Genomic DNA, 21,139 nt, shown 5'->3' with positions numbered 1-21,139 from the left:
ACCATGACAGCCATGGACCTGACTCAAGTAGTACAGGGTCCGACTCACGAGGGGGGGCACGCACCCGACATGGCATTCCTCTCTGAGCAATTGAATAATGGTCTGAAACTAAGGGGCTTAGAAGGGTTGCCTTTGTCATGGTCAGACCATTTTCTATTGCGGCTCGACTTCCTGGGTCCAATCCTTCTCTGCAGGGAGGCGGAAATGACTAGGTGGTTCCGCCCAGATGCCTGATGGACCCAGAGGGCTTTCAGAGGGTGCTTGGGGTTATTCCAGATGCACTCGTCCACAGTTCAGCAGAGTCTCTTGCTGAGGCCTGGAACAAGGCTACAGTGGAGGCTCTTGATCAGATTGCACCGTTGTGACCTCTCTGCGGCACTAGACCCCGTAGAGCTCTATGGTTCAACAAGGAGCTCTGGGAGTTGAAACGGCAGAAGAGATGTCTAGAGAAGCGATGGAGGAAGAGTAAGTCTGAATCCAATCGAACACTTGTAAGAGCTCATATTAACACTTAAAAGTGGCGCTCAAGGCAGCAAGATGCGCGTATCATACAGCGTTGGTTGTATCAGTGGAATCTCGCCCGGCTGCTCTGTTTATGGTGACCCACGCCCTTTTTAACCAGGGGGGAGTTGGGAGTTGCAGAGTAATGCCGAGGACTTTAACACATTTTTCACTCATAAAGTCACTCAGATCTGGGCGGACCTTGACTCCAATTGGATAACAGAATCGACTGACAATGAGTCAGTCGAGGTGGCTGGGGCCCATACTTGTCCACTTCAGATCGTGCAGAATGCAGCTGCGAGAGCAATCATGGGCTCCCCTAGGTATGCCCATGATACACCAACACTCCACAGTCTGCATTAGTTGCCGATCAGTTTCCGATCACAATTCAAAGTGTTGGTTATGACTTATAAAGCCCTTCATGGCACCGGACCAGAATATCTGCGAGACCGCCTTCTGCCGCACGAATCCCAGTGGCCAGTTAGGTCCCACAGAGTTGGCCTTCTCCAGGTCCTGTCGACTAAACAATGTTGGCTGGCAGGACCCAGGGGAAGAGCCTTCTCTGTGGCAGCCCCAATGCTCTGGAACCAGCTCCCCCCAGAGATTAGGATTGTCCCCACCCTCCTTGCCTTTCGTATACTCCTTAAAACCCACCTCTGCCGTCAGGCATGGGGGAACTGAGACATCTCCCATGGCCTATGTATGGTATGTTTGTGTGTATGATTTTTAAATAATGGGGCTTTTAGACTTTTAATATTAGATTTGTTACTGTATATTATTTTATCACTGCTGTGAGCTGCACCAAGTCTGCGGAGATAGAAATATCTAATAATAATAATAATAATAATAATAATAATAATAATAATAATAATAACCAAGTACTTCAGGGAGTCAGCGCTGATTGCTCTTCCCCCCCTCTCTTAAAAAATAAATAAAAATGGGTCTTTTAATACTTGATACTAAATTATTAAATACTTTAGTATCAAATATTAAAAGGTCCATTAAAAGTTTTTAGAGACAATTTGGTCTAGTTAAAGCATGAGGTAGAAACCAAGTAACTGCAATTGATCAATTGAGTAATGGTCCGAGACTAAGGGGCTTAGAAGCGTTGCCTTTGTAATGGTCAGACCATTTTCTACTACGGCTTGACTTCCTGGCTCCAATCCTTCCCCGCTGGGAGGCGGAACCAATGAAGATGTTCCGCCCCAGACGCCTGATGGACCCAGAGGGCTTTCAGGCGGCGCTTGGGGTTATTCCAGAGGCACTCGTCCACAGTTCGGCGGAGTCCCTTGCTGAGGCCTGGAATAGGGCTGCGGCTGGGGCTCTTGACCGGATTGCGCCTTTGCGACCTCTCTGCGGTGCTAGACCCCGTAGAGCCCCATGGTTCAACGAGGAGCTCCGGGAGTTGAAACGCCAAAAGAGACGTCTAGAGAAGCGATGGAGGAAGAGTAGGTCCGAATCCGATCGAACACTTGTAGGAGCTTTTATTAAGACTTACAAAGTGGCGCTCAAGGCGGCAAGATGCGCGTACCATGCCGCCTTGATTGCATCAGCGGAATCCCGCCCGGCCGCTCTGTTTAGGGTGACCCGCTTCCTTCTTAACCAGGGGGGATCTGGGGAGCCCTTGCAGAGCAGTGCCGAGGATTTTAACACGTTTTTCGCTGATAAAGTCGCTCAGATCCGGGCTGATCTCGACTCCAATTGTAATACAGAATCGACTGACAGCGAGTCAGTCGAGGTGACTGGGGCACGTACTTGTCCACCTGTCTGGGAAGAGTTTGATCTGGTGACACCTGATGAAGTGGACAAGGCCATTGGAGCTGTGAGTTCCGCCACCTGTTTACGGGATCCGTGTCCCTCCTGGTTGGTCTCGTCCAGCAGGGAGGTGACACGGAGCTGGGCCCAGGAGATTATCAATGCTTCCTTGGGGAGGGGAGTCTTTCCAACTCTCTATAAAGAAGTGCTTGTGCGCCCCCTCCTCAAGAGGCCCTCCCTGGACCCAGCCGTACTTAATAACTATCGTCCAGTCTCCAACCTTCCCTTTATGGGGAAGGTTGTCGAGAAGGTGGTGGCACTCCAGCTCCAGCGGTCCGTGGAAGAAGCCGATTATCTAGGTCCCCAGCAGTCAGGCTTCAGGCCCGGTTACAGCACGGAAACCACTTTGGTCGCATTGATGGATGATCTCTGGTGGGCCCGGGACAGGGGTTTATCCTCTGTCCTGGTGCTTCTTGACCTCTCAGCGGCTTTTGATACCATCGACCATGGTATCCTTCTGCACCGGCTGGAGGGGTTGGGAGTGGGAGGCACTGTTCTTCAGTGGTTCTCCTCCTTCCTCTCTGGCCGGTCGCAGTCGGTGTTAGTGGGGGGTCAGAGGTCGGCTCCGAGGTCGCTCCCTTGTGGGGTACCTCAGGGGTCGGTCCTCTCCCCCCTGCTATTCAACATCTACATGAAACCGCTGGGTGAGATCATCCAAGGACATGGGGTGAGGTATCATCAATATGCCTATGATACCCAGCTTTACATCTCCACCCCATGCCCAGTCAACGAAGCGGTGGAAGTGATGTGCCGGTGCCTGGAGGCTGTTGGGGCCTGGATGGGTGTCAACAGACTCAAACTCAACCCGGATAAGACGGAGTGGCTGTGGGTTCTGCCTCCCAAGGACAATCCCATCTGTCCGTCCATCACCCTGGGGGGGGAATCATTGGCCCCCTCAGAGAGGGTCCGCAACTTGGGCGTCCTCCTCGATCCACAGCTCACATTAGAAAACCATCTCTCAGCTGTGGCGAGGGGGGCGTTTGCCCAGGTTCGCCTGGTGCACCAGTTGCGGCCCTATCTGGACCGGGACTCATTGCTCACAGTCACTCATGCCCTCATCACCTCGAGGTTCGACTACTGTAATGCTCTCTACATGGGGTTACCTCTGAAAAGTGTTCGGAAACTTCAGATCGTGCAGAATGTAGCTGCGGGAGCAGTCATGGGCTTAACTAGGTATGCCCATGTTTCACCATCACTCCGCAGTCTGCATTGGCTGCCGATCAATTTCTGGTCACAATTCAAAGTGTTGGTTATGACCTTCATGGCATCGGACCAGAATACCTCCGAGACCGCCTCCTGCCGCACGAATCCCAGCGACCGATTAGGTCCCAAAGAGTGGGCCTTCTCCGGGTCCCGTCAACTAAACAGTGTCGGTTGGCGGGGCCCAGGGGAAGAGCCTTCTCTGTGGCGGCACCGGCTCTCTGGAACCAACTCCCCCCGGAGATTAGAACTGCCCCTACTCTACCTGCCTTCCGTAAACTCCTTAAAACCCACCTTTGCCGTCAGGCATGGGGGAACTAAGACATCTCCCCCTGGGCATGTTTAAATTGTGTATGGTATGCTTGTGAGTGTGTATGTATTATATGGGGTTTTCTTTTTAAATCTTAAATGTTTTAAATGTATTCAGATTATTTATGATTTGTTTTTCTCTGCTGTGAGCCGCCCTGAGTCTTCGGAGAGGGGCGGCATACAAATATAAATAATTAATAAATAAATAAATAAATAAATAAACAAACTGAGTTCTAATCATACCTTAGACATGAAAACCAACTCTATGGCTTTGGGCTAGTAAAGGCAGGATTTAAAAAATAATACTGTTATTAAGAACAACTGCTTCATTTGTCAACAGTGGAAACTTTTTTTTTGTTATTTTAAAGTGGGGTAGACAAAGTTTTAGAGGTAAACTTGATGGGTATTGCAGGGGTACTTCAATGATTCAATGGCCTTCAGAGAAAAAATGGGTTTTCTATGTATCTACTAAATCTGCTTTGGTTGTAAAGTTTTGGTTGTAAAGTTATTGCTTAGAGAAATTATATTTCATCTTATATGTTGCTATTTACAACCCTCTCTACACAAGAAATATGAATCATGAATGAAAAATAATCCTTTCCATAAATCACCAACAGATGGCACTTCTGACACTCTAGAAGCTCTGACATGTTCTTTAGCATCTGTTCTTTCATTTCAGTTGGGGAGAAATTGCTCTGAGAACAGGTGGTGCTTCTGTTAGTTGTGAAACAGAAATCTGTAGCAAATACACTTCGCTGTACTTAAAGTACTGTATTACAATGGAAATGTTGACTGTCAAAGGTCTCTCCAATTGAAATTTGCCACTGAATAGAGATACTGGCAGTTTATAGTGAAAACTATGTAGTACAGGGCTGTCAAACTCTCAGCCCTTGGGCCATATGCATCATGTGCTGACTATGCCCATATCCAGTTCAGCAAAGGGGGGAGTCGCGATATATCACGTGTGATGTGTGATTGCCACTATGACAATGTGACATCCCTAGAGTAGCATGTGCCCCTAGTCAAATGATGTAACAAAGGTGAATTGGGAAGAATATTTTATGTGTGGTGAGAGTCATTGTATATATTTGTACTTTTATCTCTATAGAATTTGTTTTTAAATTGCTCCTGGAAAAAGTTTTAAAAAACACATTGAGCTCCAATACAATAACTTTTACCAATATCTTCATTTCTCCCTCCCTCTGTTCCTTTCATAACTTCCCCCAATTTTAGGATCTTGTAATAATAAATAGTTGCCATTTTTATATTAGCATTACTTGTTTAGTAGTTACTGCCGTTTATTATGGTAGTACAGTGTTCCCTCAATTTTTGCGGGGGATGCGTTCTGAGACCGCCTGCGAAAGTTGAATTTCCGCGAAATAGAGATGCGGAAGTAAATACACTATTTTTGGCTATGAACAGTATCACAAGCCTTCCCTTAATCCTTTAAACCCCTAAATTACAATTTCCCATTCCCTTAGCAACCATTTAGATTATTACTCACCATGTTTATTTATTAAAGTTTATTAAAAATATTTATTAAAGTTGGCCGGAAATTTGGCGATGATATATGACGTCATCGGGCGGGAAAAACCGTGGTATAGGAAAAACAACCGCGAAGTATTTTTCAATTAATATTTTTGAAAAACCGTGGTATAGACTTTTCGCAAAGTTTGTACCCGCGAAAATCGAGGGAACACTATATATTAAAAGAAATGCTGCGAACATGATACATTGTTAGTGATTTTATTGGGTCATACTAAAAGGAGACTATTTATCATATTCTAAGACAGTGTTTCCCAACCTTTTTTGAGCTGCGGCACATTATTCATATTTTCAAAATTCTGGGGAACACTGAACGGGGGTGCGGGGGGGGGGCAGGGGGGCTAAAGAAAAGTTTGGCCAAAAAAAATATCTCTTCCTCCATTTCACTCAATTTCTCCCTCCCTCTTTCTCTCTCTTCCTTCCTTCCCTTCTTTCTCTCTCTCCATCCCTCTTTCTTTCTTTCTTTCTTCCTCTCTTTTTTGCTCTCTTTCTCTCTCCCTCCTTCCTTCCCTCTATGTCTTTCTCTCTCCCTTGCTCTCTCTCTGCCTCTCTTGCTATCTCTCTTTCATTCTCTCTCTTTCTCTCTCTTTCTGTCTCTCTTGCTATGTTTCTTTCTCTCTCTCTCTCTCTCTGTCTCTCTTGCTATCTCTTTGTCTCTCTCTCTCTCTTGCTATCTCTTTCTCTCTCTCTTGCTATCTCTTTCTTTTTCTCTCTCTCTCTTGCTATGTCTCTCTTTCTCTCTCTCTCTGTCTCCCTCCCTCTTTCCTTTCTATCTCTCCCTCCCTCTTTCCTCCCTCCCTCTTTCCTTTCTATCTCTTTTCTTTCTATCTCTCCCTCCCTCTTTCCTCCCTCCCTGGGCTGGGAGCACTTTCGTCCCGAGGAGCTGAAGCTGCAGCCGCAGCCGCCGTGAGAGAAGTCACGCCCCAAGGCAGGGGGCGGCGGCGGAGGAGAGGGGGCAGATCGGGTGGGGAGCTCGCGGCACACCTGCCTGTGTCTCGCGGCACACCAGTGTGCCGCGGCACACCGGTTGGGAAACGCTGTTCTAAGACACTAACTATTGTGGCCTGTCTAGCAGCCTGTGCAGCCAAAGCTTTTGGAAGCCTGCAGTGCCTCTTGGCAGGGGTGAAAATGCAGTAAGGTTTACTCTGGTGGAGATCTACTTGAGAGTAGAGCTTCAGGCTAATTAGCCATGCCCTTAAGACTAGCTAAAGCTAATTGCAGGAAACAATGGCAATCATGAATCCTGACTTCAGTTTCCAGTTTGAAACTGGATAAGATAACAAGACTTCCTTGTCTTACTTGTCTTGGTCTTCATTGAACTGTTTGTAAATTAATTTCTAAAACAAACTATGTTGAGTGTTTGTGCTTTGGGCTTTGACATGTGGGACACAACAGTAATATTCTTAAATACAGTTCTGGCCTGCAACCAATTAAATAATGTGCCAAAATATTGTGGATTAATCATTTTAATTGCTTAATGAATGCTTGTTGAAATTGGGCTATACATGTTGGTCTGTGTTAGATTTGACTTGGGTAGGGTAGGGTAGGGTAAAAAAGACACACTACTTGTTGATCCATTAGAACTAAATTATTTTTGTTTTCTAAAATTTCCTAATGATTTATTACATTCTGAATATATTTAATACAGGTTATGTTCAGTTTATTCTTAATCTAATTTTACTGAAATTAGATTGCTTTCAAAATAACTTAAGCAACATTGATTCAGCAAAGTACATTACATTTCCTCCAGTAGCCTAAAAGGTATCACCTTTTCTTTTACCCCTCAAAATTAATGTGATGAAGATTTAGCTGAAAAAATGTGACTGACCAAGAGCTACTGAGAAATACTCATTACCTCTTGTCTGAAGTTGGTCCTGAACCAGGCATCTCTTTGCTCTAGTCCAGCAGATTAATCAGTATGTCACACTAGAATTTAGGTATTGTGAAGTTTATGAGGGATTTTATTTAGTGACTAAGTTATTAGACTTGTATCCTTAGTTGACAGCAACTAGCTTTTCTTGGATGTTCTTAACAAACTAAGCATGAATGTTAGTTCTTGGCTGAGAGATCAACAGCAGAACCTACATTAGATAGGGATATTTTAAGAAATTCTGGGAAAAAGAAATGTCAAACCACATCCATATTGCTACCAGAAAAATATGTGATATATATCAGGCAAGAATACTGTATATATGTTTTTGCTGAATTTGAAAATTAAGGGAGACTAGGATAGATCTATTTTGGCCTCATCAGCTAGCCATACCTTCACTGGGACTTGAACTTGCAACCTTTGCCTTGTAAGGCAGAGAATTAACCTCTAGGCTATAGTATCCAATCCCTTCAGCTCTGTACCAGGGAAGGGTTACATGTTTTTTGTATCGAATCACCCTGATATATTGAAGGAACATCACAGCATATGTAACATTTTTTAATTATATTATAAGTCACAGCAGTTTGGATAGAAATGGGTGTCATATTAAATAAATAAATAAACAATAAAAAAAATAAACTTCTTTCCAAAAATAATGCTTTTAATGTACTATAAACCATCCATAGCTACTTGGATAGTGAGATGGGTGGCATATAATTTTAATTAAAAATAATAAAAGTACTCAACTTAATGGTCATATGTCATACCCTTTACTTTTCCTGTTTTCCCCATAATTATAACCCAGTGAGGTGAAGTAGACTGAGAGAGGCTGACTAAAATTACCTAGCTGGCTTTCATGTGCTATCAATTTCTCAGAGAAAGAAAGAAGCTAATAGGTTCTATTGCAGCATAGGGTGATTTAAGGTCATTTCAGCTATGATATTAAAACAGATCTGGACAATTTAGTTTCACTTTTGTGTTTGGAGTGTGGGATTTCTACACAAAATATTTTACAAAATTACAAAATTATTTTCAAATTGACTGTTGTGGTTGGCTCTGGGCCAGCTCCTGCCCCAAGGACTAAGGGGGTGGATGTGGGTGAATTTTCGCAGTGTCAGAGGCCAGTGTTACTGCCTTCTTCGGCTGACAGCAAGCAGTCGGTATCAGGAGATGAAGAGGAATTAGACTCAGGGGGAGGCAGTGCAGAATCCTCATTATCATCCCTGGATTTGGATGATGAACCCTTTATTGACGTACACAGCCGCAGAGCACTGAATAGAAAGGAGCAGCTGCGTAGATATTATCAGAAACAAGAGAATTCACCTGTGTTTGTGTGTGGTGCAACTAATTAGGGCTGCTGATAAAAGGACAGCTTGTCGGCTGCTGCATGTGGAAGATTATCTGTTTGTTTTTGGAGGAAGAGCCTGGCGTTTCAAGAAATCTCTGTTTGTTGATTTTTCAGGACTTTGAAACCAAGCCATAGCAAAGCGTGTTTGTTTCAACTCGTGGAAGAAAGAGGGCTGTGACGTTCTTCACAGCTGCTAGCTAAGTACTTTGGGACTGCTTAAGGGGTTTTACTACCTACAAGTTTGTTTTGGAAAGAGTGCTCTTTGCAATACAAAAAGGATGCTTTGTTTCTTTTGAATTTTGTGGGGAAAAAACCATTGTTTTTGAATTTTCAAGTGTGTGTGTGTGTGTGTCTGACTTTTTTACCCTTGAATTTTCGTGAGGCTCATGCCATAGAGCCCGGCATAACATTGACTAACAGAAGAAAATATGAAAAAAGTCTTTTTGCTTATGATGAAAGAAGGATGCTTTAGCTTAGAGTCTAACTTTTTTAGTCATTCAAGTAGATAAAACCTTTAAGAACTTTCAGAGTTTAATATAGTAAAATGAAACAATTTTTTTTGTTATTTTATGTGGTCTGATGAGTTTGTATGTCAGATTCCGATACCTCTTCTTTTGTAAAGTTTTGTTAAGTAATTACAGGTGTGAAGAATACATTTTCAATAGCACTTTACTATATTTATCAAAATTTTAACATTTCTACCATCTGCTATGGTATCTTACTACACAAATGCATATTCATATTTAGCCTATTGAACACACTTGGGTTTTTTGGCTTCTTTCCAGAATTATAAGATTGTATTCATTTTGTGTTTTCTTTCTTTCTTTTTTAAAAAGGAGGATATATATTTGCATATCACAGGATCCAATCTGGGTTGGTCACCAGAACCAGAGGTTTAGTATTCTGAGTTTTCTGGCTTGGGCTGGAACCCATCCTCAGATAATTTATCTCTCTACAGAATATACATATTTGCATATGTATAGGTAGGTGGTAGGATCTGTGCTTAGGAGTTTGTAGGCCGGGTTTTGTAGTAGAGTTGTCATTTTTTCTCACCTGTCATCGCCAACCTCTATATGGAATATTTCGAAAATAATGCATTAGAGCAATCCAAATACAAACCTAAACTTTGGCTGAGATATGTTGATGATACCTTTGTAATTTGGCCACATGGTAAAGAAAAACTAGACAATTTCCTCACACATCTCAACAGCCTACACCCCAAAATACAGTTTACTATGGAAACAGAAATCAATGATCAACTTCCCTTTCTAGATGTACTGGTCTATAAAAAACCCAATGGCAGCCTAGGACATACTATCTACCAAAAGAAAACCCATACCAACCGTTATCTAAATGCACACTCACACCACCACCCCGCACAAATCACCTCAGTGGCCAAAACTCTCATCACCAGAACCAAACGCTTAGCTGACCATGAGCACTTAAAAACTGAATTGAACAAACTCAAAGATGTATTAATTTCTAATGGATTCAAAGAGAAAACAATAACAAACCTAATCAAAAAAGAGACACCCCCCAAAAAACAAGATCAAGAACAGGACAATGGCACCACCATCCTTCCTTACATCAAAGGCACCACGGATAAAATTAGTAAAATTCTGCACAAACATAACATCAAAACTTCATTTTGCACTAACCAAAAAATATCTAATATCCTAAGGAGCCCCAAAGATAAAATCCAATTGGAATACCAAGGAATCTATGAAATCCCTTGCAAAACATGTGCAGCCACATACATTGGACAAACTAACCGAAGAGTGAGCCAACGCATAGCAGAACATGTGAATGCAGTCAAAAAAGAAGAAAAGACCTCCTCCCTTGTCCAGCACATTAAAAAAACAGGGCACGAAATTGACTTTGAAAAAACTAAATTACTCCACAAAACAGAGAATTTATATAGAAGAATTGCTCTAGAAGCTATAGAAATTGAGAGGAGACCCCTTTGCATAAATAAAAGAGATGACACGTCCCGCCTACCAGAAATTTGGAAACCAGCCTTAAACAACAAAAAAAACACTTCATAATAATCAGCATGTCAATCCTTCTAATAATTATGATTTTAGAATTTTGATATTTGGAAATCAGCCTTAAACAAAACACTTCATAAAAATATCCATGTCATTCCTTCTAATAATTATGATTACACCAACCAATCAGATCACTGAAACATAATCACCCAATCTATTTGCTACATTAAAAACAAATCTCCACCCCCACACTATATACTAGGAAGAAATGACAGTTGCTAACATTCCATTTTACAACAACACAAAGATTGGAACTTTAGCCTGATGATGGTGAATGTGATTTCACCGAAACGTCGCATAGACATGCAAAATATTACACAGGGCAAAACCCGAACTCAGAACAATCTACATACATATACCCGTGAAAATTTACGAAAACAAATATATATATATATATATATATATATATATATATATATATATATATATATATATATATATATATATATTGAGTGTGTTTAAATTCAGCACTTGGATCCTGTGATATGCAAATATATATCTATCATTCCACTCTTTTTCCAATAAAAATGAAAATAGTCAGTACTGTCTTCGGAGAGGGGCGGCATACAAATCCAAATAATAATAAATCCCAATACAACCCAGAATTTCAGAATCAATATTGTGGATAGCAAAATTGATGACATATACATTTAAAAATTAAAACTAAATAAATCAATATTGCATTTTCTTAGGTTGCTCTAAAAATCCTAGACTTTACTGTAACAATTCATTGCCTTATGGTTGATAAAGTGGATTAGAAAGGAATATAGAATTAGTTGTTTTATTTATTTATTTATATTTTATTTTCCCAATGCTGTTACAATACTGCTGAGTATCCCCAATACTGCTGAGCAGGGGTGGGCTGCTGCCCGGATGGGGAGAATGAAGTGGGGTAGCAAAAATGGAGCTCCACCCCAGAACACCCAATTGCACTGAAAGATGTTAAAAGAAAATGCAGGGTGTCCTGCATAAGCCACACCCACAGTGTGGTAGTAAAAATTTTGGTAGCCCTTCACTGCTGCTGAGGAACCATACTGATGGTTTTACAGCACAACATTCCAATAGGCAAGAATGGTAATATATTGTTTTCAATCATCTCTTGCCTAGATATGATAAAGAGTGTCCAAAATTCCCTTGTGACTGGGAAAAGCTGATAGTACATAGAAGCAAAACTGTGCCACTCAGAATGGTTGTTGATATATCTTAATATCCTCATGATGATTTAATAGCATAGCAAAGTTCACTTGTGGAAATATTTCATCTTTGTGGAGCTGATTGTTCTCCATGAGTGATTATAGGCAATTTTTGCTGCTGCTAATCTAAACTTTCTATTAGTGTCTGGGGTATTAAGTCAGAATGCATTTAGAATAGTAGGTGATGATTCTGCTTGAGATTAGAGATAAAAGTAGTTAATTTTAGTAAAGAAAAGGGATATTCGGAGAAATGAAGAATGTCATCTTCTCAATTAAATACAATAACATTTATGGATATAGCAATGTGTGTCTATCCACTTAATTTATTTTTCCTAAACATCTCTACATGTTAACAGAAATTTTCTACTTCTAGAAGGCAGCTGGCAGCTTAATGGCTGATGTTGTATATGTATTTTTATTAATCTAGGCTTTTGCTTGTTTGATATGTGTATATTTTCCAGAGAGGAATCAAAATATTTAATGTTTTTCCATTTGGCTAAGAAAGAGTTCAGTTATAAAAAACCACAACTTTCTTAATGCATGCAAATAAAATTAAAGTGTTTTACTTCAGGAATTCACTGAAGAACAAGTAAAGACCACCTGACAAGATTACATATTCTCTAAAATAGCCTTCACTGATGTAGGCAGCATGCTCTTATATTACTGTATTTTTCGGTGTATAAGACACACCTTTTTACCTCAAAAAGGTGCATTAAAAATGGGTGCATTTTATACATCAAATGTTGGGTGGGATCAGCAGCGGTGGCAGCTGTCCCTGAGGCCGCCTGGCAGTCTGGTAGCCGGAGCGGCCGGTTCGGACGCAGGGATGAGTGGAGCGCATGGCAGCAGCTTTGGAGCAGCAGCGGCAGCTGTCCCCTAGCCGCCTGGCAGTTGGAGGCTGGCGGCTTGGCTCCGGGGACGAGTGGGCCGCATGGCAGCAGCTTCCGAGAAGTGGGTGGCGTCCCCTCAACACATCCAGCCGGCGGAGGAGCCCTCGGGGCGGCTTCGGTCATCTGGCGAGATGGGGATTGGCTCCTTCAGCCCCCACCCCAACCTCCCACCTTCGGGGGTGCCTTTGGGAGGGTGCAGCGGTCGGTGAAGGTGCTCCAAGCAGAGGGCGTCAGCTGCAGAATTCCCGAGCTGAGGCAACTTTGCTTGGAGCATCTTTGCCGGCCGCTGCGACCTGATTGAAACCAGGTTTCAATCATTCTCTACCTGAACCTTTGTTATATGTTTCTAGCATAAACAGGTAGTCTTTGTTTACCGACCACAAGTGGGATTGGCAACTCAACCATCAAATGAAGTAATCATTTAGTGAAACCACCACTTTGTGTATGTCATTTCTTTTGCTTTGTAGACCTGAAAAGGAAAGTTATAAATATACGGACTGATTCCAAACTTACTTTTTTATCACCATTGTAACTGCAGCGCCACTAAATAAAGTGGCTAAATAAGAATAACCTCTTTCTATATATATGCTATTCCTTTTATATTCAAAATATAAAGAAAGTAAAACTGTAGTAATCCAAATCCAATATCAAAGCAGGATATAAGAGAAAAGAAATTCTAATTCAGGGATTTGCACTTGATTTAATATTGTTGTACCTTTTTGTATCGTGTTGCCCTTGCATAGGCTCATTACTTCCAACACCCCCATTATATGCTGCCTTTTATTCCTTAAACATGTTATGTCTCTCTTTTTGAGTGTCTCATGAACTGCATCAAACTAAATTCTTTTCATTTGTATGCTATTCGCATTCATTCATCATCCATTAAGTCTATGTTCCTACTGCATTTCATTTTCTATTATATGTCTTCTAATTCACAAACTCACATACCCAACACATGCAAACACATATTTCTTATATATGGGTAACAAACTGAATAAAAGCATGTTCTTATATTTAACAATTTTTGCTCTTTTTTTTTTTGGGGGGGGGCAAACATTCTTTTTCACTGAATGTACACTATTCCCCACAGTTCAGAAATGGGTTCCTTCCAGTTCACCCAAACTGGTAGCAACCCACTGGCGACATGCTAGAAACAACCGGTCGGTGTCGGACCATGGGAGCCAACACCTTTAAAAAAAAATTGAATGTTTTTTTTAATTGAATTTTTAATTTATTAAAATTAAAATTCTTTTATTTTTTATTTTTTTTAAAAATAATCCCCCCTCAGGGTTTTTTCTGGGTTTTTTTATTCTGCACATGCAGAACCTGTTCTCTGTGTGCTTGGAAGTGGGCCTACCCTCCTGCCCCTGGTTTTATATTGACCTTTATTGCTCCTTCCAAAGTTCAGCTGATCAGCTCCTCAGCTATTTGGAGGGCTTGTTTTTAACTACTAAATATGCACATGAGGGGAGGCACATGCACTTCCATCATGATAAGTAGAACCTACCCCTGCTACAGTTGTATGAATATTTGCAAGTTTTAACAATTCTCCATCATTTTTCATATACCGTGTTTCCCCGATAGTAAGACAGCGTCTTACTTTCTTTTTACCCCCAAAAGCCCCCCTACGTCTTACTTTTGGGGTATGTCTTATATTGGAAAAAAATTGTCGAATTTTTTGTTTTAACCATAAAATTAACATTTATTAACAACCTGAACAGTATTGTATTCACCACTGTCTCTTTCCTTTCTCTCATTCCCTCTTTCTCTCTATCCTTTCTATCTCTCACTCTTTCCTTCTCTCCCTCCCTTTCTCTCTCTTTCTTTTCTCTCATTCCCTCTTTCTCTCTATCCTTTCTATCTCTCACTCTTTCCTTCTCTCCCTCCCTTTCTCTCTCTTTCCTTTCTCTCATTCCCTCTTTCTCTCTATTCTTTCTATCTCTCACTCTTTCCTTCTCTCCCTCCCTTTCTCTCTCTTTCCTTTCTCATTCCCTCTTTCTCTCTATCCTTTCTATCTCTCACTCTTTCCTTCTCTCCCTCCCTTTCTCTTTCCTTTCTCTCATTCCCTCTTTCTCTCTATCCTTTCTATCTCTCACTCTTTCCTTCTCTCCCTCCCTTTCTCTCTCTTTCCTTTCTCTCATTCCCTCTTTCTCTCTATCCTTTCTATCTCTCACTCTTTCCTTCTCTCCCTCCCTTTCTCTCTCTTTCCTTTCTCTCATTCCCTCTTTCTCTCTATCCTTTCTATCTCTCACTCTTTCCTTCTCCCTCCCTTTCTCTCTCTTTCCTTTCTCTCATTCCCTCTTTCTATCCTTTCTATCTCTCACTCTTTCCTTCTCTCCCTCCCTTTCTCTCTCTTTCCTTTCTCTCATTCCCTCTTTCTCTCTATCCTTTCTATCTCTCACTCTTACTTTCTCTCCCTCCCTTTCTGTCTCTTTCCTTTCTCTCATTCCCTCTTTCTCTCTATCCTTTCTATCTCTCACTCTTTCCTTCTCTCCCTCCCTTTCTCTCTCTTTCCTTTCTCTCATTCCCTCTTTCTCTCTATCCTTTCTATCTCTCACTCTTTCTTTCTCTCCCTCCCTTTCTGTCTCTTTCCTTTCTCTCATTCTCTCTTTGTCTCCTGGGGCTGACTGTGCCTGCCCTGCACCCCCCACCGCGGAGGGAAAGCATTTGGCATCGCCCCCCCCACGAGCAGCAAAAGCCTAAGCATCGGAGCCGAAAGGCAAACAGCGCACCCCGCCACTTAGGCTTTTGCTGCTCCTGGAGGGGGGGAGGATTTTCTCCTCCCCGCCCCCCCGGCAGCCAAACGGCGCTGAGGCTTTCGGCATCGGCACCCACCCCTCCAGAAGCAGCAAAAGCCTAAGCGACTGGGCACGCTGTTTGCCTTTCGGCTCCGTCGTTGAGGCTTTTGCTGCTCGTGGAGGGGAAGGCGCCGATGCCGAAAGGCAAACGGCGCGCCCCACCGCTTAGGCTTTTGCTGCTCCTGGAGGGGGGGATCGGCGCCCACCCCTCCAGAAGCAGCAAAAGCCTAAGCGGCGGGGCGCGCCGTTTGCCTTTCGGCGGAAGAGGAGAGGGAGCGGATCGGGCGGGCGGGGGCAGCGCCTTCTACTGCCGGCGCCGCCCCCCCGCGGGCTGGCAGGGGGATGGGGACTGTGCGCCCATGGAAAAGGGTGCGCGGGGGGTATTTTGGGGTCCGAAGGCAAACAAGACAGGAGTTGCCATGGAGAGGACTTTGGAAGTGACGCCGGCTGCTTTAAAATAATAAATTTACTCAGCGGTAAGTTCCGCGGTGTCTTTCAGCGCTTCCTTACAAAAATGGGGGTGGGGGAGAAGGAAAGAAACTGGTACAGCAGCCGGCGTCACTTCCAAAGTCCTCTCCAAGCAGAGGATGCTACCTCTCCAAGCAGAGGATGAAACCACAGCCGGCTCCAGCGGAGGCAGAAAGTGACTGCAGCAGCGGCCAGTGGATGCTCGTAGACTGCCGGGGGTGGCAAAAGCAAGCGTAACGTAGAGAGGATCCGGCGGCAATACCCCCCGTGTTTCCCCGAAAGTAAGACATATGTCTTACTTTCGGGGTATGGCTTATATTAGCCGACCCCCCTGAAACCCCCGATATGTCTTACAATCGGGGGTGTCTTACTATTGGGGAAACACGGTATTTATTAAATATTCTTCCTGGATAGCTACTGTATATCCTCACACTAATTTTTTTTCACCAAAGCCCAGTTTTATTCCATAGATTACATCACACTAACTGCCTCGTAAGCCAAAATATCATTCTAGGTATCCCATCAACAAGTTACTCACAGGATCCATTTCTGTTTCTTAAGACACAGATGTTCAGTTTGCTTGAAAATATTTGTGTAGTCAGTCATTCACTTGCAAGATTATTCAGTTCTGTTCATGGTTTTCACTTGACTTTCCCATGGCTTGAATTTCTTTCAGAATCTGTGTTATTACAACCTATAGTATAATAATAGCTACTGGTTTGCGGTATTGTTTGTCTTTTCCCTCTCTCATGTATTAGCAAGAAGAAATAATCAATGGACTTGTCTTATAAGTTATTCTGCCATGTCCATGATCCTGTTTTCTATTCCATCTTGTTTCCCCTATTTTAAAATTTCATATGAGAGCCTGAAAATTATTTCTGAATTCCAATAATGTAGAAGATAGTACAATTCCAATTCCAATAATGTAGAAGATAATACAATTTTTTAAAACTTCTGCTTGCTATCTTTTTCTGTTGGGTTTGCTTGGCGTTGGGTTTGCCTGACATTCACTGTCAGTTTCTGTTGTATGATTTCCTTTCTTTGAACTGATAAATCTTTATTCTTTCTGATCAGTTGAAGTGGCTTCTTGCTACCTCAATACATCAACTTTTTCTTCAAGGACCGCTACTAGTTTACAGCTATTACAAGGATGTATGTTAGATTTTTCTCATGCAGGAAGGCAAACATGCCAGAAGTAGTGTAGGTCACCAAGGTTGATTCCTGTCCATCCATTTTTAAGTGCTTGTATTATTTACTGGCTATCCATCTATACAACATGCTTCCCCATTTTTAAGTACCTTTCATTCTTCCTAATATTTCTTATCAGCCATATTTGAACCGTGATGTGAATAAAATAGGTTTTTTAAATTTATTATGGATAAGAAACAGAATTAATACTCCTGGTGTCAGCTACATTTCAGTAACATAAATTAAAATGAAAGGACTTGAGGATATAAAAAATATCCTGATAGCTGGAAAACACTGTGCCATTTTAATCTTAATCCAATAAATAACCTTCCTAGTTTTTTTCTAAGGATATCTATAATGATGATTTTTTTTCTTCATTAGATAAAATACCAAAGAAGCTCTGCTTAATTAGAAATTACTCTCAGTGATTCTCAACCTTTCTAATGCCGCAACCCCTTAATACAGTTCCTCGTGTTGTGGTGACCTCCAACCATAAGGCTAGCGCCAATTCTCCCAACAAAGCTTTAAGATGATTGGCATGAAGGTTAAGGGGACACCCCCACTGAAAACGCCTGATTGGTCAAATTGTAAAAATACATTCCAAGGCACCATAATAGAAGCTTTAGTTCCTAACACCATGGGAAATTTGCCATGTGAAACGGTCATTCAACCCACAAAGAGGTCCCGACCCCTAGAACCACTGCTCTAGACAGTACAGAATCTAAAAAGTGATATGGAAGGAATGAAGAACATGTAAGCATAACAATTCAGACTTATTTGTATTACATATTCTTCACAATACCGTTACATCATGGTACAATCTTTTCAAATTACTTCCTTTTTGTGCAGCCATTGCATGGTTCATATAAGGTTTATGTGCAATCGAACCTATTTCAGTGAAGTGTTTTGAAATGTTTAAAATTACTTTCAGTAGGTGGGAGAATTACAAAACATCAGAGCAGTAGTAAAATGAAGCAGTTAAACCATTCTTCCAAAGTTCTGTTGTTTGTTTCTCAGTGTAAAAAACCCTAATGTATAAAGTATCCTGTAGTCTTACTTAGCAGTAGTGAAAAACAATGCAAAAAGAGAGTGATGGGAGAGATATGATTTGGGGTTAAAATCAATGCTTAAGTCTTCTTTTTTTTAAAGTCAGTTGACCTTGTTCTATACAAAGGAGAAGGTATAATAATACTAAGGTGAAAGACTATCTCCATTAGTAAGTCAGAAAGACCAGGGGCACTTATCTCTGAACAAATTAACAAAAACATATAACACTGATGAAGTCATTATCTCAGCCTAATCACCTTTTAATGTATTGGAAGGTTGATGATGTCTTTTTTATTGAAAAAGTCTATTAACTAAGAAGCTATTGCATGGAATATTTTCATTTTCTAATTCTTTTAATGTATTTTGTATTAACAGATACAGAAGTGGTATATAAAAACAGGTATGGACATGTTGTTAAACTGAATGTAGAAACAAACACAACTACATTATTGCTGGAAAATGCAACTTTTGTAAGTATCATTACTTTATTTTTAATAAGAAATTGCATTGCTATTTTTCCCCTTAATCTATATGCAAAAGCTATTTCAAATCTACCTCATGTATAGTTTTGAATGTAGCATGTTCTTCCTTATAGGAGCATCAATAAACAAGAGACCATAAGACCAGCAAGAGTTAACTGATATTGATTGGCAGTATACAGGGGTGGGTTTCAAATAAAATTGATAAGGGGTTATCTGCCAGGTTGCTGGGTTGATGGTGCCATGTTTTTTGCCCTCCCCATGCTCCAGAGGCTTTCTTCGAGTCCCTGGGAGAGTGAAAACACACTCCCCAGGCTCCAGAGGCCCTCTGGAGGCTCCAAATGGACCCGTTTCCAGCCTTTCTGAATTTTCAGTAGGTCCGTTTGTCACCCTCCCAAAGTTTCCATACATGGCTTGTACTTATCTGCATCCAAAATGGGCTCATTGAGGACTGCTTGGAGGGGTGGGGTGGGCAGGCCAGCCAGGAGTGGGATCTGGGGTACTCTGAACTGTACAGAATCTTAGCTGGAGATTCTCCTGAACCCCTGCAAACTCCCAGCAGCCCACCCCTGGAGGTACAGATTCATGCCCTCATTATTAAAAAATCAAGTGATTATTTATAACATAAGCGTTACTGAATAAACAATGTTTATGGCATGTAATTATGATGCCACTCTTCTATTGAATTATATCTTATTATTCTATTTTTTATAAGAATTGTTTAATGTAAACTTTAAAAAGGACAAATATCATATAAAAATATATTATTTATTGGTAAGGACTGTACTTGTAAAATTTAGCAAATAAAAGCTTCAACATTTATAAAATCTGTTCAGTAGAAGTCAAGCTTATTCTTCTCTGAAGGTCGTCAGATAGCATCTTTTTCAGCTAACAAATGTTTAAAAAGGTATAAATTTAATGAATTGCTGGTTATGTTATTGCAAGGAGTTGTGGGTTGCTACCAGTGCATTAAGTGACTGCACACCGGTAATGGCCGCCAGAATGTGCAATTTGCACGCAATCGCTCCAGTTCCAGTCGTTCAGGTGCCACCATCTTTTTTCTTTAATTTTTGGTCTTTTTTGCTTCCTGCGCAGAAGCAAAATCCCATGAGGGAACACTCATACATGAGATTTTGGTGCGTTTTTGCTTCCTGCATACCATTGGAGAAGTAGAATTAGCCTAATGACCACATGACTCATTTATCAACCATTGTAAAAATTGTCAAACGATTGGATCTGACTCAAATTACAATCACAACAACTTGTGGCAGAAACTCCAGTTCTATTTGTGGTTGTAAATTCCCTGTGATTTTATTTATGCATTTATTTTAATTTTATACCTTTAACATTTTGAACAAAATTGGAACAAATTTAGTAAGGTAGCTCAGATGTACATTGCATTGTTTTGTTATTAAATGAAACACTGTTGATCCTTGATCTTTCATTCATAGAATCTATAAATAATATGCACCTGAAACTTCATGTAATGTGGAATCTGGTTCTATTAAAATTATTTCTTTAGTTCTGGAAAGAGTTATAAGAGATCAAATTAATATCATTTTTATTATTTTCCACTAACTTTTCCAGATTCAGATTAAGTGAAACAGGACACATTTATAATTCATTTCAAGTGGGCCTGGGCATTAAATTTCAGTAGATCTCCCTTATCTGATCTAATGTGAAAATCAGGTGTGAATATTTCAGAAGACAACTGGAACAGTGTTCAGGAGATTCATAATTAAATTTAAGTAACAGCTACTATATATTATGTCTTTTAACCACTACACGATGTCTTAGCTAATCCAAGAATACTGTGTCATATTGTATCTACTTATTTACTTTTTTACTATGAAATTCATATCCTGGCTTTCTATTACACAATAAATAAAAATAAACAATAAATAAAAAATCTATATCAATTAAACTTTGCTAAGTATAAAACAGCAATATCGTAGTACAATGAAACAGTTGTAACATTTATCATTGTGGATCCTTGATGTTCTCTGAACTTGGTTCTTTTCTTATGGAAATTTCATTGCCTATCTAGGTAACATCATCAGTGTTAATAGGGAATATAGATTGCTCTTTCTATATACTGGTGGCATCACTAATAGTGGGAATGTTCTTAGTGGTTCCTTGGTTAAACTGTTATAATACAGGGAAAGGAGAAATACTGGCCTTTTAAAAGTGTTTTTGAAGACATTTATTTTTATTTTAATGCATGCTTAATTCTGGAGAAAAACATACTTTGGAGTTACATTTCAGGGGTGAGTTCTAACTTACCTCTCCACCAGTTTGCTTCCTCCCATGCCCCATGGCTGCATGCCCATTATGCACCACATGGCCATTCTGTGTGGGTGTGCATGCATAGTACCAAAACTCTGCTTCTGCACATGCGCCTATGATGCTGCCTAGTGGTGCCTACAGCACTGCCATTAGT

General features: G+C 41.1%; 1 protein-coding gene across 1 annotated transcript in view; it reads left to right on the top strand.

Moving 5' to 3' along the window:
* DPP10 (dipeptidyl peptidase like 10) overlaps positions 1–21,139 on the top strand; it is a 259,843-nt gene that overhangs the window by 103,888 nt on the left and 134,816 nt on the right. Inside the window, exon 4 of the mRNA XM_070731023.1 lies at positions 18,596–18,690. Coding sequence (XP_070587124.1) covers positions 18,596–18,690 — 95 coding nt within the window. The remainder of the gene's footprint in view (positions 1–18,595; positions 18,691–21,139) is intronic.

This window comes from Erythrolamprus reginae, chromosome 1 (assembly GCF_031021105.1).
Source record: "Erythrolamprus reginae isolate rEryReg1 chromosome 1, rEryReg1.hap1, whole genome shotgun sequence".
Classification (NCBI taxonomy): domain Eukaryota; kingdom Metazoa; phylum Chordata; class Lepidosauria; order Squamata; family Dipsadidae; genus Erythrolamprus; species Erythrolamprus reginae.
This window is presented reverse-complemented; position numbering and strand designations above follow the sequence as displayed.